General features: G+C 42.7%; 1 protein-coding gene across 1 annotated transcript; it reads left to right on the top strand.

Moving 5' to 3' along the window:
• The first annotated feature begins 1,773 nt into the window (after positions 1 to 1,773).
• Positions 1,774 to 18,069, top strand: PAX9 (paired box 9). The gene is made up of 4 exons (XM_004376500.1): positions 1,774 to 2,167; positions 2,924 to 3,550; positions 6,534 to 6,673; positions 16,455 to 18,069. The coding sequence occupies exons 1-4, from the start codon at positions 2,164 to 2,166 to the stop codon at positions 16,707 to 16,709; spliced, it is 1,026 nt and encodes a 341-aa protein (XP_004376557.1). The 5' UTR covers positions 1,774 to 2,163; the 3' UTR covers positions 16,710 to 18,069.
• Positions 18,070 to 18,476: the final 407 nt, after the last annotated feature.

Raw genomic sequence — 18,476 nt, 5'->3', positions numbered from 1 at the left:
AACAGCCTCCAGCCCCTCAGCAGTGCACCGAGGCTTCCCTTGCCAGCCGGAAGGCGGACAACAGCCTTTTAGCAGTATCGCAGCCCTGCAGAGTCCACGAGGCGCTCACTGGGCGCATGAAACCGACGCGCAGGGTCCGCGCAAGCGTAGATACTCACAGCTTGTGTCTGCGGGAGGTGTGTGGGGGAGTTTGGGGGGATTCCGGATCAAGAAGCCGAGAGAGTTCATTCCTTCCAGCAAGCCTAAAGCAAAACCATAAATTGTCCTCAGATGTCTCGAAGCCTCAGCTAATTTGCACTCCAACCCCAAGAAAGAGCCGCTGCTTCTAAAACCTTGGTTCTTGAAGACCCTCGGTGTTGTAAAGGGCCAGGTGGTGCCACACAACAGGTACTGGGGGTCAGACCAGGACGAAATTACTATCAAGTCAAAGTTCGAGAAGATTTTAAACATTTAAAACCAAGTTCAAGGACAAAAAGCCAAGCAAAAGGACAAGTTCAAGTATTTCTAGATATGGAACTTTTCACAAGATCCTGATTATAAAGCATTAAGGGTGTTTTTTCATCCACCTTTCTTTTATCTCTCAAATCCTTCGTATCTCTGAATTTGAACTTGGAGTGCACTCTCACCATTGAAACGTGGTGGATCACTGTTAGTTTCAAGAAGCACAGCTGATCATTAGTTTTTTCTGGGTTTCTGTCACTTACTGGCCCGGGATCTGGGCCCACTCAGTTTCCCTGTGTGTAAGACCCTAATCACCACACCCCTCGGGATTGTTGGAGGGTCAGCCCCAATTCTGAGTACACAAGAAGGAGCTTTGTGACAGTCAAGTAGAAGTAGCAGTACAAACTCCCAAATTCATTTTCAAAAAGCTCTTCATTCTTGTTTTTTATTTTGATTTATTTTCTCCACAACCTATACTCAAGTTATGAATAACTTTGGGATCCAACAGGCGTATTGTACACTTTAGATTTAGAGCGAACGAAAGTGAAAATGCAGAACTAGGTAGAACCTCAAGGCCTCTAGTAGCTAAATGGAAGATACAGGAATTACACACGTGTGCAGGATCGGTGCTTACCTTCTTCGAACCAAGGCGCTTTCATATTTAAACAAAACCCCTTAGGTGGCTCACGTGGGGGTGGCAAACGCCTAGGCCAAGGACCAGAGGACCAGCACTATGGCTGAGCGTGGTGGAGGGCAGGCCTCAGTGGTGAAAGAGCACCACTCACCCGCCATCAGTCGACGTTGGGCTGTGCGATCGCTTGTAGTTAAGTTCTCGGTACACGCACGGTCCCTGCCTTGAGCCTGCGTGGCGAGGGTTGGCCCTACGCTCCCGGATGAACCTACTAGGGGACCGCCGCGGGGAGCGGACCGCCAGAAGGCCCTGTTCTGGCTCGGCCTTCCCACGACCTCTGCGTTTCTCCTATGGGCCTACCTTCTTACACCTGCGCTCTCGCCACCTCGCGTGGACTGGAGTGGGATAGGATTGGCCGGTGACGCGCTGCCTTCCTGCCAGCCTCTTGGAGGATTGCATGACAGGCTATTCTAAGATCCGTCTTGTAACCCGTAGGCGCCCACCTCCCACCTAGAGTCTTAACTTCAATCCTGAGACGTCCGTCATTTCCCCAGTATCCTCGGCCCCTTCCCCCTTCGAGTCACTCATATTCGGACCAAACGCTCTAATTTGCTTATTTCAGCGTTTTTACCAGCCTGATTTTGCTGTCTGTTTACGCCGCCTCTGGGAACATGTCAAACACCCATTTTCATTGTATTTAGTCACCCAGGTGCAGAACAAGTCTGAAAGAGACAACGGAAGGAGTTTCCCGTACTGCGCTGTCGCTCAACGGCTCACACCAATCACAGCACAGAGTGCCCTCGTGCCCGCCTCTTTGGGGGCGTGTCCCTAGTGAGTGATAGACGGAGCCGCCCGGCCCCGCTCAACCCAGCCCACGTTGCTGCTTAGATTGAAATGCAGAACTCAAGCCTCTTTCATCCCGGCACAGACTTCCTTTTACTCCTTCCTTTTGCACTCTCGCCGCCTCCTCTCGGGGAGAAGCGGAGTCACCGGCGGCCTGGGGCAACGATAGGCCGGTCCACTGAGGCCGTGCGAAAAGTTTCTTTCTGGGAGAACGGAACAGGCGCCCCGTTGGTGTACTGCTCGGAGCAATGGGTGAGTGGCGGCGGGGGACGCTGTCAGAGCCGGAGGGAGGGAGCGAGCGAGCGAGCGAGACGGCGCGGGAGGGAGGGAGGGCGCGGGCACGAGGGCGCGCACCACTGAGCGCTCACACTCTCCTTATAGACTTTGTTCGTTTTCCTACAAGTAGTAGGAACACTGTAAGGGTGAGCGGTGCACAGCAGTTCCTTCTGACTGTTGGTTTCTGCGATGTTGTTGATGCTGTTTTCTGATTTTAAGAGAAGGGAGCTGTGGCATCAGCGAGCCCCGCAGCCCCAGTAGCAGACTAAGTTTTGTTTCACACACATGCAAACAAAATAGAAAATATCTCTAGCTTCTCCTAGACCTTGTCTGACTGCGGGGTCACCGGGCGGGGCGCTGGGATCGAGGAGGAGAAGTAGCCCAAGGACTTTAGGTCCGAGCAGGCGAGAAGGAGGCGGTTGCAGGCGTCAAGACCAATTTCCCTGCCTGCTTCAGAGACTTTTGAACGCTCGGAGTGTCCCTGCGTCTCACCATTTTATTTGCCTATCGCGGCCGCCCGCTCATCTGGAACGACAGGGGCCCCAACCGGACCGCGGCGCCTTTGGGCCGTTCGGCGAGGTTCGTGGTCCGTACGGTTTGGGGACAGCCCCTGTCCTTGATCCGGGGCGAGTGGGTTCGCCCTGCCCCCGGACGCCCGCCCAGAGGCCGGTGGCATGCGGCTGCCCCAAGCGGCGGGTGCGCGTCCCCGCGCGCCCTGTGTTCATTTTGCAGAGCCAGCCTTCGGGGAGGTGAACCAGTTGGGAGGAGTGTTTGTGAACGGGAGGCCGCTGCCCAACGCCATCCGGCTTCGCATCGTGGAACTGGCCCAACTGGGCATCCGACCGTGTGACATCAGCCGTCAGCTACGGGTCTCGCACGGCTGCGTCAGCAAGATCCTGGCGCGCTACAACGAGACGGGCTCGATCTTGCCAGGGGCCATCGGGGGTAGCAAGCCCCGGGTCACCACCCCCACCGTAGTGAAACACATCCGGACCTACAAGCAGAGGGACCCCGGCATCTTCGCCTGGGAGATTAGGGACCGCCTGCTCGCGGACGGAGTGTGCGACAAGTACAACGTGCCCTCGGTGAGCTCCATCAGCCGCATCCTGCGCAACAAGATCGGCAACCTGGGCCAGCAGGGCCACTACGACTCATACAAGCAGCAACAGCCGGCGCCGCAGCCCACGTTGCCCTACAACCACATCTATTCGTACACTAGCCCCATCACTGCGGCGGCCGCCAAAGTACCCACGCCGCCCGGGGTGCCAGCCATCCCCGGCTCGGTGGCCATGCCGCGCACCTGGCCCTCCTCGCACTCCGTCACCGACATACTGGGCATCCGCTCTATCACCGACCAAGGTAAGGACTCCGGGGCCGAGTGTGTGAGTGTGCAGCGCCTCCCCTTCGCAGAGGTTCCAGTATCTGAGGCCTCCGGGGCTCGAGTATATTCTATCACCTGGGGCTTTTTCCTTTGGAAACTACGGAGTTCTCCCGGGGGTGGAGGGAAGGTGTCCTGCTCTCATTAACTTGAAATTCATGCCTCTCGGTTTCCTTGCCACACACAGTCTCCTGCCTCATCTCAAACTACCAGACCCATAACATCCCCCCATCCCCAACACATGGTTCACATTTTCCACCCTCCCCCGCCCCCTGCGCCGCTGCAGGCAGCTTCAGCCGGGCTGGCTGGGTTGGAGGGCGCGGCCAGGGCCGCACTTGGGACACAGCCGGAGAGGCCGGAGCGGGCTTGGGGCCGCCGGCTGCAGACGCCGCTGCAGGCAGCTCGCTCCGGGAGCAGACGCGGCCGCGAGGAGTCCGGCACGCTGGGGAAATTGCAGAGTTTTTCTTCTCGGGTTCTGGCAATCAGGCCAAATTTGCTCAGGCAGGAAGTTCAAATGTCACCTAATTGGTTTCATTCTTATGCTTCGCTTCATTTTCCTCGGAAATGGAGGTCCAGAAGTTACTACTAGTGACTTGCATGTAGCCGATTCCGGGACTAATTTTCTGCTTTATTACTTCTCTCTCTCTTGATCTAATCGTTCTCTCTTCACCTTACCAGACTTCAGTATATATCTTAGGCAGTGGCACCAATCACTGTGGTGATGGAAAGAAAATGCGTGGCGATGGCATGCCTTCCGTTCTTCTGTCTTTCCCCGTTTTCCCTTGCCCCTGCCGGTCCGCTGGAATGCGAGCGGACATCTAGTTGTCCCCGAACGTTTTCGGCGATGCCACCCCACTGTTCCTTTCCATTTTCACCTCTGACCTTGCCGGGTCGTCAGCGTCTTTTCTGCGTGGTCAGAATGACTCCCGGAGCCCTCTTGCCCAGTCTGGCTTCCGCAGGAGACCTGAGTTTGTTTTCTTTGCTGCATTGTTAAAAAGAAAAGGACGTTAGCTTCCTTCTTGGGAGAGAGAAAAGAAAGTCAAAATGCCCGGGACGCAGAATTCGAATAATGTAGATAGCCTATCTCCTGAACTTCTCGGTCCAAAGTTTAAAAAGCCAGAGGAAAAACTAAATAGGAAAGGGAGAAAATAGCTTCTTTAATTATTTCCTGCCTTTTTTGGTTGCCACCACATTGGCACAATTATCTCTTTAATTAATTAAAGTAGGGCCTTGATTTCTCATCTTCTTGTTTTCTATGAATTTACAAGATCCTTCTAAGGTCTTATTCAGACGTGGTTGGATCTTTAGTCGGAGAGAATTTGCCCTTGATTTATAGGATAAACTGACCTCACTGACATTTAAAGGAAGCCCCTGTTCATGGGAAAGTGTGAGATCAGCAGAAATGGGGGCTCACAGGGGGAATCTCAATTTCTTAAGATAACTTCAGGCTTGTGCCCACCAACTGCCTTTTGTCTGGGAAGGTAAAGAGAGACAGGCAGTTCTGGGCCTAAACAAGGTTTCCTGGTGCAAATAGGAACACAATCTAATTCTTCGGAGGTGGGGGAGGGGGGAAGCATAGTGAAAAACAGGCTAACAGAGTTGAAAAGAAAACTTTTTTCCCCTAGGGACTACTACAATCAGAGCAAATGTCAGTTGAGAAAGTATTGGATTATGGAGAGGAGCAAGTCAATTCTAGATATTGTTGATTCTGAATGCCAGCTTTAAACAACCCCGTTTTTTACAAATTTGTGAATATAACGCTTTCTACAAAATGATCATCCCTTTGAACCACCGTGTCCGATGGAAGTGTTTCAAATCAAGTTACAGTGGCTTTGTCAAACTTCGCTCCTCTACCCATAGGTACCAAGCACAAAAATACATTCCTCTAGTCTTCAAATATCTTTAAAATTACACTTGGTCACAAAAAAGATGCCAATGATTCACTATGCACAACCCTCAGTATTGTAATAATCACTTTACACCGTATAATTTTCTTTGAATCTCCATTACGATCAGAAAGGATAATCGATGGCTTTAGTCCTTTTCTAAACACTTAATTGTACTTTCAGTTTCTCAACCTTTTATTTCATTATTTCTTGCATTTAAAAAAAAAAAAAAAAACCCTTTGTAACCCTGCCGCTGCGATTTGCGGCATTTCGAGTGGTAATTGTAATACTTATTTTCTGAGTTACATGCACATAACCTCACATATTTAATGTGTCCTATGCAAACCCTACGGGGCAGTTCTACTCTGTCCCATAGGGTCGCTGTGAGTTGAGTCAGGATCTACTGGACGGCAATGGGTTTATGCATACCTTAGGCAGAAACCTATGCACGTGTACTTAGCATGTGTATTGTAGGCATCATTTAGTTATTTGTTTGCAGATGATCTGTGGGTCTTTTGTTCTATCTGTTGACACAGTACTAGCGTAGTGAGCACCCTTCAGATGTCTCCGTATACCAGCGCAGGCACCCTTAGGCCAGGAGGCTCCTCTCTCTTTCCAGCCCGCCTGAATCCCAGATCTTTGTCAATCCTCACTCGGCCCAGGGTTAGTACTGAGGAAGAGGAGGAAAAATAGAGCGCATCCAGCCTCATGGGTTCTTTCCCCGGCTAGGGAAAATATTGAGAAAATTTGGGAAATCTCTCAGATTTCTTCCATTCGTTTTCCTGGGGGAGCGAGGAGAGGAGGAGGAAATCAAAAGCAGATTAAAAAAAAAAAAAAAAATCTTCCCACAGGCATGGGTGAAAGAGCTTGGCGGGGCCTACTCTGAGGCGAGTAAAAATCCACTCAGGCCGTCGACTGGAAGCAAAGGAGGCCGCGGCTGGGCCCAGAGCCCCTGGGAGGCCGAGGGCAGGGTGCCAACTCGGGGTCGGAACCCTGGTGCTCTCTGGTCGCGGGTTCGGGTCCAGTCTCTGGAGGGACGTTGGGGCTCCAACTGATGCCTTCTCCTCCTCCCTAGGAGTGAGTGACAGCTCCCCCTACCACAGCCCCAAGGTGGAGGAGTGGAGCAGCCTGGGCCGCAACAACTTCCCAGCCGCCGCGCCTCACGCAGTGAATGGGCTGGAGAAGGGAGCCTTGGAGCAGGAAGCCAAGTTCAGTCAGGTGAGGAGGCGAGGGTCGGGCCGGGTGGGGCCGCGGCGGCGAGCGGTGGCGGCGGGGTTAGGGTGATGGAGGACCCAGGCCTTTTCTGACCCTCGACCGAGGGGAAGCCGAGGCCGACCTCCCGTCGCTGCCTCGAGCCCTATCCCGGCTGATGGGGGCGAGACCCAAGCACCGACCTTCGAGGCGGAGCCGGGGCCTCGGCCTTGCCCCCGGGGCGCGGGGCCCCTTGGCGCACGGGGGCTTCGGGCAGCCGTTCCCCGAGGCAGGCGCGGCCCGGGGAGGCGCCTCCAGGCCTGTTTGGCCCCTGGAAGAGCGGGGAGGCTGCGTCTCGAGGCCTTCCCGCTGCTAGTACTAGGGCTGCAGTTAATGGAGATGCGAAAGGCAAGGCCAAGCGACCTTAGGCTCGCAGACTAGCGCCGGTGGGAGCGCCTCCGACGCCCGCGAAACGCGCGCCCCCAGGTCGGGGCCCTGCCGGGACCGCGGGTTCCCGAGGCCTCGCGCTCGAACGTTTCCGTGAACGTGGCTCTCGAAAAACGAGCAACCGTGGTGTGTCCTGACATAATGGCAAGAGGGGCAACCAGATGAACTTAATAAAGTTACCATTTCTCGATTAAAGGTCATATCGTAATCTCCCAAGGGAGGTTAGTGAGAAAACCTCAAATTAGACAGACTGGCTGTGGGCCGTTTAATTTTACTTTCCCCCGTCCCTCCCCCCACCCTCCAAAAGAAAAAACACCTATTTCCCCCCTCTGAGAAAAAAGCCCAAGAATTTTGAGTCTAAATTCATCACTACTTCGGAGTCAAGAGTTCCAAACTTAAAAAGAAAAAAAAAAAAAGATGTTAAGGCATCCTAATGTTTCCTTGATTAGAACTGGGTATGTTTGCAAATTTCTTAATCCCAAACCCTCAAAATGCCCAGTTTTTGTTTTATTATTTTGAAGTCTTAAAACTTTTAATGCTTTCTTAACTGTCAAAAACCAGCTTTTTAAATTAAATGAAATTTGCTACTTTTATTCACTTGTAAAAAAAATTCAAAGGTGATTTTCTCTAATAAACACCATGTCTCCTCCCTCTTCCCTCCCTCATTTTGTTAAAAGAGAATCACAATACATTTTAGTAGCTCTTCCATGGCAAATTTGCCATCACAGAAACACAACATCAAGCAAAGAGTCCCTTCCTTGAGTCTGTTTCTACTGAAAAGAATGCCAATGAGAAATTACAAGAATGTATATCATTTTCTTTAACAAAAGGGCTGGTAATTCTCAGGGAAGAAGCAGTATAGTACAACGGTTATGAGCTCTGATCACCTGCACCATAGCCTCTTAAGCAAGTTATTTAACCTTGTCAAGCCTCAATTTCTTCATGTGTAAAAAGGGAAAGTAATAGTCCCACCCTCAAGAGATGTGAGGATTAAATGAGATAATGCAACCATACGGAGTTCTGGTTGCACAGTGGTTAAGAACTCAGCTGCTAACCAACAAGTTGGTAGTTCAAATCCACCAGCCACTCCTTGGAAACCCTATGGGGCAGTATGACTCTGTCCTATAGGGTTGCTGTGAAGCACCTAACAACAATACAACATGGCACACAGTAAGCATTCATTAAATATTACCTGTGGTTATAAATGACAGTTAGAGCTAACTTTTAATAACAAGCAATTTTTATCAGAATATTCTTTGCCCAGAGAGCTCATAGTCCAAAAGTGTCAAGGCATTTTGTTACAAACAATAGAGTCTATCTAAAGTATTTAGCATAGTAGCAAGCATTTAACAGGTGTGCAGTAATTTTTATTAGGTCATCATTTCTTAGAATAACATTGTGAAGTACAGAGTTGAAAAATAGTCTGAATTCCCACGTGCACTTGATGAACCCAGTCTGTAACAGCAGTCTCAGTGCCCAAAAATATTTTAGTTATTTTAACTCCTTTGAATTATAGACCTAGATTTTAAACTTGTTTAGAAAGGTTATGCATTCACTTCAAACCTAAATTGATAAAATATTTAAAATTAAAATTTAAACATTATTTCAAACCATCTACTCTGTATATTCCAAACATTAAAAATTGATTGCGTTTTATATACTGAATATTAAATCACTAAATTCTTGGATTTATAAAAGTAAGTAATTCAGAGAAATAAGTGCTCAGATAAATATTGCTTTAAATGCCTAAGAGAACAAGTTAAATTTTTCCCAGAAGAAAATGATGGTTTATATCAAACTTACCTTTGGAAAATTCGTAAATGTAATATGCAAATTTATGCATTGCCATGCATTAAGATAATTCAAAGGATGTAAATTTCCAAAACACAGAAAAATTTCTAAGCACAGTGCAAATCAGTGGATACTCTATTATAATAGTCAAAATAGTGCTTGGTGCTGAAAATGTGCTAAGTAGCCACATCAACTTAGACTATGTCATTTTGTGAGCAATTTTGGAATTTAAACATGGATTTCCTTGAGGGTAAAATTATACATTAATAGTTCTTCATAGGCAAACATGCAAAGGTTAGGTGTGTTATATCTGTATTTACATTTCTCTTACCAATATTTAAATGGTAGCTTTATTTTTAAAAGTTATTTTTCAAAATATTATCAGTATATTTCAACCAAAATGTAAACTCAGGTAACATGTTTTTTCCTTCATTTGTACTGTGAACAAACTTTGAGGGTCTTTGGTAAAAAAAAAAAAAAAAATTCTTAAAATTTTTGCACATGATACTTTCAGGGCATTTACAGTTGTTATTAAAGAGTGCAGTATTATATAATACCAGTTTCATTTTAGTATACAAAGGTGGATATTAAGAATTCAGAGCCATAGGTCTTAGAACATATTTTCCTAGAAGACATCTGTAAAATTACCAAAAGGGGTCAACTGACAACTGATTATGGTTACAATTAATGACTGTAATCTAGCGTTTCTATTTTCAGCTTAAACTGCAGAGAAAGATGCCTGATTCCTGGTAATTAGAACATTTCATCCATATACACTCATATCTTTGGTTTGTGAGACATTAGTTCAGAATATTCAAACTTGTCTTAAACATTAACATTACACTGGAACTGATATTTTATAGTGCCATTCGGAAATCCATATTGTCTACCTTTGAGGATAGAGGAAAGATAATATTTATTTTGACTTTTTTCCTCCCACACTTAATATTGGGCTAGAAATCTTTCATCTCATCTAATTCTGAATGACAGCAATGTTCTCCGGCTCTTAATGGCTGGTTCTGTTCCGTTGAAAACCTAAAACCCCTATGAACACAATCGCACAGTGAAAGAACATTGTACAGAGAAACCTAGGCGTTAGAATATATCTGCCTTTTAAAATATTACTTAGCAAATTGATGCCTCCTTTTAAAAAATAGCTTATAAATAGTTGTATAGTTCTTGAACAGTTTTCTACAATTGAGCGTACTTTCTCAGAAAAAATATATTGCATATCCGGTACTCCAAGCAAAAGTAATCTGAACGTTAGATTTATAAGCTTTGAGTATCTTCATTTTTTGATAGCATATGTTTAAACTCAAACAGCAAGTTTAATATAGCATTTAGCTCCAAATTGATATGTCAGAAATGGAGAATAGTCTGTAAATACTTGAACTTAAGAAAAGTAAGTTTTATGTAAAACAAATTGGGAAAATGGTTGAATTTGGAGACAAAAATTAATCTGAAACCCTTATGGAGCATTGTGTTTGAAATGTCGATAGTATTTCACAATCATGAGTGTAAAAACTGGCCGTCCATATTGACACATTGGTCACGTGAAAATATAAATGAAGTTGCACTGAATTTTTCTTCATATAAAATAAAGTTAATAATTTTGTGGTAAGCTATTTATAATTTTATAGAGAAGAAAATCTTAAGCAAATGCTAATAGAGAGCCTTTAAAAGTCATAATGTTATCCATTCTGAAAAACATCCTTTGAGCTGGTTAACTTTTAACCAGTAGTGTTTTAAGACAAAATTAACGATTATGTATCAGTAAAATGTGTCAGTAAAAATACCAGTAAAAAGGCAATTAAAAATTTTTCAAGGCCATATCAATTTTAATAAAAAATTGGAAACATAAAATTTAGAAACCAGATGTTAAATAGCAGCTTTCCATTCCCTTGGGACGTTTAGATCTGCAGTGTGATAACTAAACATATTAAGATCCTTTTGGATGAATGTTGAAACAGTGTTTACAACCGTCATTTCATTCTATCAGATTTGTTTTACCAGGTCATTGCATAATAAATTAAGAAAGCAAGAACAACAGTCAGAAAAATGATTTCACAAAAGAAGAGAGAAAATCTTGTTTATTTTCAGACTGAAACCTTTTTCTTGCTTATGATATTCAGGTTGAAATTCCAGGTGAAGCCCATCTCTATTTGTGGCTAAATCTACTTTATTATAAAGTCAAGGTAAACTCATTTTATCATAAGGGGAGGGCCATATAGTACTGATGAGTGGATGGAAGATTGTAGATAGAGGAGCAGACACTGTTCCTTGCTTTTTCTTCAAGAGAGAAAATGTTGAGTAGACAATTTCCAGAATTTGAAGAATAGTCTGTATCCTCTAATTGCCAGACAGTTGCCATACCAGTTTCTTTTCGTGGTCACAAGTGTTTGGATACTAATGCATTTCCATTTTCTCTAGGGGGAATAAATGGAACAACCATAAATCAAATAATGAAATGCCTAGGTTAGAACTTTTATTTACTTTTTTCGACAGCTTTATTAATTTTGCTTACTTAATATGTAATGCTTATTCTGTGATAAAGAGGGCCTAGTTTTGTTTTGTTTTTAAAGCAAGAATATCATATCTTTTTCTTTCACAAGCCTGTGCTAACTCAAGTTTACAAATGTTTGTGAAACACCTATAATGTGTCCTGTCTTGTGGGGATGTTGTTGTTGTGGGCTGTTGAGTCGATTCCGAGATGAGTAAGGCAAGTCCCTGTCCTCACACAGTTTACAGTCTAGCCCTCTGCCAAAATAGCTTCTCCACATACCCACTCACATTATTTTCTAAAAACTGGCAAATTGACATTTCTAACATTTTAGAGCAAGTCAAATGAAAACGCCTACTCTGATTTATTCGGGTGATAACCTAACGTAGAAATACATCCCATCTTATGTATTTTCCCAATTTCCTGTAATGTCAGTGGGATGAAATCTATCTTTTTCTAAAAATGATTCAACAAAGCAAGTACCTTACTTATACCGACATATGCAATCTGGTCTATTTTACTTTGTATTAGTAAATCTCCTTCTCAAAATTAGGTAGAAGATAGTTTGCTTCAGGGAGGACCCTTGCACAGTTTTTTAAAGGAAAGAAATCTCAAAGGCTCTAATGGAAGATCCACATGAAAAAGGGGTTGATGGATTGATTGAGCCCTTATTTATGGAATCTTTAGGTAAAGTAATTTTCAAAAACGAAATTTCCGTTACATGCCCATTGCTGGGGTTTCATTTGGAAAATTTGTTTACTCTTCCCTTGGGATTCCATATGTTGGTTGATTTATAAATCATATTTACAATCCAATTAAATAGAATAATTTAGCATGTTTGCCCCCACTATATTTATAGTGTACATTTGGTAGTTTCTACTCAGCCTAACTAGCTTTTCAGATTAATTACATGCCCTTCACTGAAAACATTAAACAGATTTGGGACGTTTAAGTCATGTACTCTTTTACTGGAAAAGGATAAACAAATCAATGCTACCTGCAGTTGTTTTCCTTTGCGGTGGAAAATTTTACTCTTTCAGTGATTGCTTCATAAATAACAATTCTTTACCCAATAGAGTTTTATACCTTTTACTAATGCCATGTTTCAAAATTAATGTGAGAAACTGATGTGTTTATTGAGTTCTCAGAATGAATGGATAGTGAAGGTGGCAGGAGGCAGGAACATTTTAAAGCACATTTGTTCTCTCAACTTGCTTATGCCATTTTTCCGAATTTCTATATGTGAACTTTAAAAGTAAAAACTAAAATTAAGACAGACCTCACATCCCCCATCCCCCGCGAAAAAAAAATCTAGGCCATAATTTAACCTGAAGAAAAGCCAAGAGTTGTTTGTATATTGTTTAAGGTTAAAAATTTCTATCCATTTTTTTTTAAGCAAACACTTTAGCCTCCCTTTGCTTTTTTCTTAAAGATGAGCAGGTCAACCCTCTCCGAGTTTCCCCTTCTGCCCTTCCTTTCTGGAATACAGAGGGGATTGCATCACTGAAATGCCCCTAAATACTTTGTGGATTTTAGAGAACACTGAAATATTGGATTCTAATAAGAACTATGACATAAAAGCAAGTTTGGAGCAGTAAGTATAAGAAATTGGGCAAACAAGGAAAAAATTAGCAATATTTTTTACACTTGACAACTGAATGTAGTCATGAAATAAGTAAGGCACCTGAAGTTAACACAGGCCTAAATCCAATGTTCTGCGCCCCCTAAATTCCAAGACCTTTACCTAAGATGAAAGTCCAATTCAGTCAGGTTTCTCGGAGGACCATATTCCAGGGGGAATATCTCTGGGCAAAAGAAGTAGATCCGTGTAAGGGGATTGTAGACATTGTAGCAGAATAGCTGAAGAGCCTCAAATACATGGGGCACATCCAAGAACAACAGAGAGGTTCATGGGCAGGGGTAGAAAGGGAAGACAATAAAGCAGGTATTTCAGAGGGGACTCTAATTTTGTATGACAGAACAACAATACAAATTAAAAAAGAATGGGTAGGAAAAATTAAGTTGTAATGAAAAATAGAACTCATTTTCTCTGCTAACTAGAACATTGCTTCTGTCATGTATGTTAAATCTTTTAAACTTATGTACTTGTAAAATGCTCAGCAAAGCTTTTCATTATTTTTAAAGTAATTTTAACCTCCTCATTTTCTCATTATCCTTATTTTATTATTCTTGGTGTACACTGGTGTCAATAGTATAAAATACTGATTAATGCTAGAACAGAAGAGGCCAAATACAGATGTAAACACCTTTTCATTACTAAACTGGAATGATTCCTTTCCTAACTAGTTTCTCACAGATTATTGGGAAAATCCTAAATAAAAATGATCAGAACTATAATCTCTGTGTATTGCTAGATTTCTTCTGCAGTTTGATATCTCTCTATCTTGATACTCACTTCCTGAGATCTTTAAAGTGTTTCTTCTTTGAGAAGGAAAAAGCCATTCTCAAAAAAAAAAAAAAAATTTTTTTTTTTTTTTAAAGAGGTTAAGAAACAGAATGAGGATCTAGCAATGAGACTCAAGTTCTAGAAAAGAATCTTTTATCAGACGTTATCTCAAAATATGTTCTGGTTTCAGATTAAATTTATCTATCTTTTGATTGTCCAAGGAAAGTAGCATAATATGCTACATAGGACCCTGCATCAGACAGGGGTGATAAATTCTTTTAATATATGGCCACAGACTTGCTAATTGACGTTGGGTAAATGGCTAAATCCCTTTGTCTATATTCTTTTTTTGTTGTTGTTGTACTTTAAGTGAAAGTTTACAATTCAAGTTAGTCTCCCATACAAGAATTTATACATACATTATTATGTGACCCTAATTGCTCTTCCTATACTGTGACAGCACATTCCTCCTTTCCACCCCTGATATCCGGTGTCCATTCAACCAACTCCTGACCCTCTCTGCCTTCTCATCTCACCTCCGGACAGGAGCTGCCCATTTAGCCTCATGGATCTACTTGAGCTGAGAAGCACACTTTTCACAAGTATCATTTCCTTTGTCTGCATTCTTTTGCATAAAAAGAGGTTAAGATTTCATTTATATTCAACAGTGATATGCAGTGGTTAAAAAATAGAGCATAATCCTTTGGGACCCTTGAAATACATTTTAATTTCAATTGAATATTATATTGCTACTCATTATACGGAGCCCTGGTGGTGCAGTAGTTAAGAACTTGGCTGCTAACTGAAAGGTCGGCAGTTTGAATCCACCAGCTGTTCCTTGGAAACCCTATGCAGCAGTTCTGCTCTGTCCTATAGGGTCGCTATGAGTCCGAATGGACTCCACAGCAACGGTTACTCATTATACATTATCTTATAATTATTATAAACCCAATAGTTTATAATGAGCTATAATTCATTAATCCTCATTATATGGTAAAATATGGTGACTGTTTCTTGGTGCCCTGGTTGCATAATGGTTAGGCGTTCTGCTGCTAACCAAAAGGTCGACAGTTCAAATCCACCAGCCGCTCCTTGGAAACCCTATGGGGCAGTTCTACTCTGTCCTGTTGGGTCACTATGAGTCAGAATTGATTCAATGGCAACGGGTTTTGTTTGCTTTTGGGACATAGGGGATACTCAAAAAACCTTTGTTTCCTTCTCCCTTCCCCATTCTTCAAAGCATAGGCAGTTTGACAAACAGAAAATCACAAGGTGTGTGTTCTTACAGACTAAGGACACAAGGTTAGCCTCTCTACTTTTATTCTTATTTTGACAGAAATCCATAAACACTGTTAAATCACACCCATGTACTTACTCTGTAACCTATTTATCTACTCTAAACTGAGAAAATAGTTTTTAAGGCTCCACTGTTGCATTCTCATAGATGTGGGAGTGAAAATAATAACCCAGTGAATTAAATGAGAAAACAATTTGTATGTTGCAATTGAATTAGAAAAAAGTATCTAATTAACATGTCCGATTTACTTAACTCTAAGGATTAAGTTGCTTTTCATAATATTAATTCTATTACTTAGGTCCTGCGTTCACAAGGAAATACAAGGATATGTTAGTTCATTCATGTTAACAGGAAACAGGGCTTACTCTTTATTCCTGAATAATGTTGAAATTGAGGGGAAAAATTAAGTTACTTGAAGAAGGATGCTGAGTGTTCCTGCCAGAACCAGGATTAGAAATCAGGGTTTTTGGTGTTGTTAATAGTAAGGATACCAACAATAATTTATTGAATGCCAAGAGACAGCTGGTTTCTAAGGAAGCTTGCCTGACGGAGCTGCTGCATTTTGTTTGCAAACTAAGATTTTACATTGAAATTCGCTTCAAGAGATTTATTCGTGTGGCTTTTCAAAATCCCCACCACAGGGCTCAAAAACTTTGCAAGCAAATTTTCCAATTTCAAAACCATGCGATGCAGTTCTTTTGTATTTGGATAGACAGTTTCTTTTCTGATAAAATAGCTCTGGAAGAAATACACCCAATCTTCGTCAAAAGCCCTTACAAGACAAACCGCCTGGTTTTGCATGTCCTTTGTTCAACAGGCATTTTCAACATGATGTTTTAAAATACTGCCCACGTTTTATTTAACAAAGGTCGTGCTCATTTTGAGTTTCCACTGTGACAGCCCACACTCTGTGCCCTTCTTTACTGGAAATGAAAGCTACACCAGACTCTTCACAAATGCCTCAACGAAAGAGTCAAAACAAAATTACGGGGAAGTTGACAAAGGCAATATAGATAGCTGGACAGATTCTAAGAGTATTTAATCATCATTAATTCTTTTCTTAGCCTGCATTTCCTTCCTAGAGTTCCAAATGGCAAAAGCAAATACTGTGAATTTTCTAGTGGCAACCTCCTCGAAGCATTTATGGAAAGAATAATATCTGGCCTTTTGACACGTTTGTTTAGGTAGCAAGATCACGAATGCTTTCAGAATATATAATTAAGGTCAAATCTAAAAAATCAGTGCAGAGTCAGAATATGGTGAGCTTAGTCAGAACTTACATTCTGCTTCTTTCTAAAAGCCTGTGAAATGTCCACTACTGTATTGTGATTATTTTTTACCTCTTCTCTCTCCCTACTCCTCTCAGGCACCAAATGGCCTCCCAGCTGTGAGCAGTTTTGTGTCAGCATCCGGCATGGCTCCTTACCCTACCCCGGCCCAAGTGTCGCCTTATATGACCTACAGCGCTGCTCCTTCTGGTTATGTTGCTGGACATGGGTGGCAACATGCCAGCGGCACCCCGCTTTCCCCCCACAACTGTGACATTCCCGTATCGCTGGCGTTCAAGGGAATGCAGGCAGCCAGAGAAGGTAGTCACTCTGTCGTGGCCTCTGCGCTCTGATGGGAAATTCTGTCTCCAGCAGCGTTACCCAGGTCTCCCCCTCAGCACATCCTCTCCCTCTTCGCAGGTCTCAGACCCCAACCCCTCCTGCCCCCCAACCCTTCTGCCTCCGAGAGCTGGCTTTATGGACTCACATCCTTTGTGCTGATGACACTTAAATATGTCTTGCCATAACTTCTCTCTCACAGAAAACCTGACCTGACTTCAGGATTTAAAAACAAATGCAACGTTAAGGATTGAATGAGACATTTGGATTGCCCACACACTGTTTTAAGTAGTGAAGAAACCTGCACCCCTCAAAGGGCTTAAAGAACTTTTAAAAACTAGTCTTTGGTAAAACCACACATGTATATTTATTCTAAATCAACCTGAACTTTTGAAACGTGCAATTGTTGAGATTTTGCAAAATCAATAAAGGAAAATACAGAAAAACAAGTTATGCTACACCCTCTAATCAAATAACGTAACCAAGTAAGCCTTAATTCATCATTAGGAAACGAATCAATAATTGACTTGTTTGAGTGATCCTTTGTTTACTTTTAAGAAATGACCTGTTTTGTCGAAAAATATGTGTAGAACCCAAACGATATCTGAATTTAGCACCTCCTGGCATTTTGACTTGGTTCCAAATATAATAATGTTTATATTTTCTATTAATTTGTAAATATGGACTCTGAATGGCGTTTGTGTTTTCATTCCATGGGCTATCCCCCTCCCCACCCTAGATATATATATTTTTTTCTTTCTTTTCGAAAAGGTGACTTTCTGGCAACATCTTTGTCTGTGTTTGGTGGTGGGCTGCTCGGGCTCCTGGACCTGGACTTGCCCCAAATTTTGCGTGTGCAGTGAAGGTTTCAACATCTTATGAAGGACATTTTTTTTTTTTTTCCTATGGCAGAGGACTCAAAAAAGCAGATAAAACAAGCCAGTTTCCCATTTTGTATCCTAATTAAACAATACACATGCCAAGCATATGAAGACAAGGGGGTGGAAAATATCTGAACAGGAAGGCTCTAAAGGAAGTCACTTAGAAACTTAAGTTTAATGTGAAATGCTTTGCAAAGACACTTAAAATGAACTTTATGTTGAGAAAACCACTGTGAAATGAAATTGTACTGTTATTGTTGGCTTACCTGTGTGTTCAGCAATCTCAGCCCAAAATTATGTTGTAATTTAAGGAAAGCGTAAAATTCTGCTCTAATGAATGTAAAAATGGCTTGCTGTGAAGTTTACATTGTTGTACAGAAGCGTGTTTCATGTGTACGCAATGGTGGTGGTATTAGAAATACAAATGCTATTTAATTTTAACAAACTCCCCTTATTCATTTTTGGAGTTACAGGACACAGTTCAACTGATAAACCTTTCTAGACCCATTTATTTTTCCCTTTAATGTTAATAATAGAGCTATGGGATGTATGCGTGTGTGTGTGTGTGTGTGTGCGCGCGCGCGCACGTGCGCACACGTGCAAGTGTGCAATTATATGTTGTATTTTAAAAACAACTGATTTTCTTGGGCATAATTCTACAGTGTTGTTGTTTTTTTTTTTAATCTCTTCTGTTTAGAAAGTTCTTCCTTGCTTGGCAGGATAGGCTTGAATATATCTTTTTAAAAAATTGGTACAATTCATCTATTGGAATTGTTAATATATTGCAGTTTTTTTGGGGTGTTAATTCTGTGCAATAGCTAAAAGGGCACATCACTAGGTATGGATGTTGAAGATGCATTCGTGGGGCGATTTTGATTTCTTCCTGTCTGTGCTGTGCAC

The sequence above is a fragment of the Trichechus manatus genome, unplaced genomic scaffold (genome assembly GCF_000243295.1).
Source record: "Trichechus manatus latirostris isolate Lorelei unplaced genomic scaffold, TriManLat1.0 scaffold00043, whole genome shotgun sequence".
Classification (NCBI taxonomy): Eukaryota; Metazoa; Chordata; class Mammalia; order Sirenia; family Trichechidae; genus Trichechus; species Trichechus manatus.
This window is presented reverse-complemented; position numbering and strand designations above follow the sequence as displayed.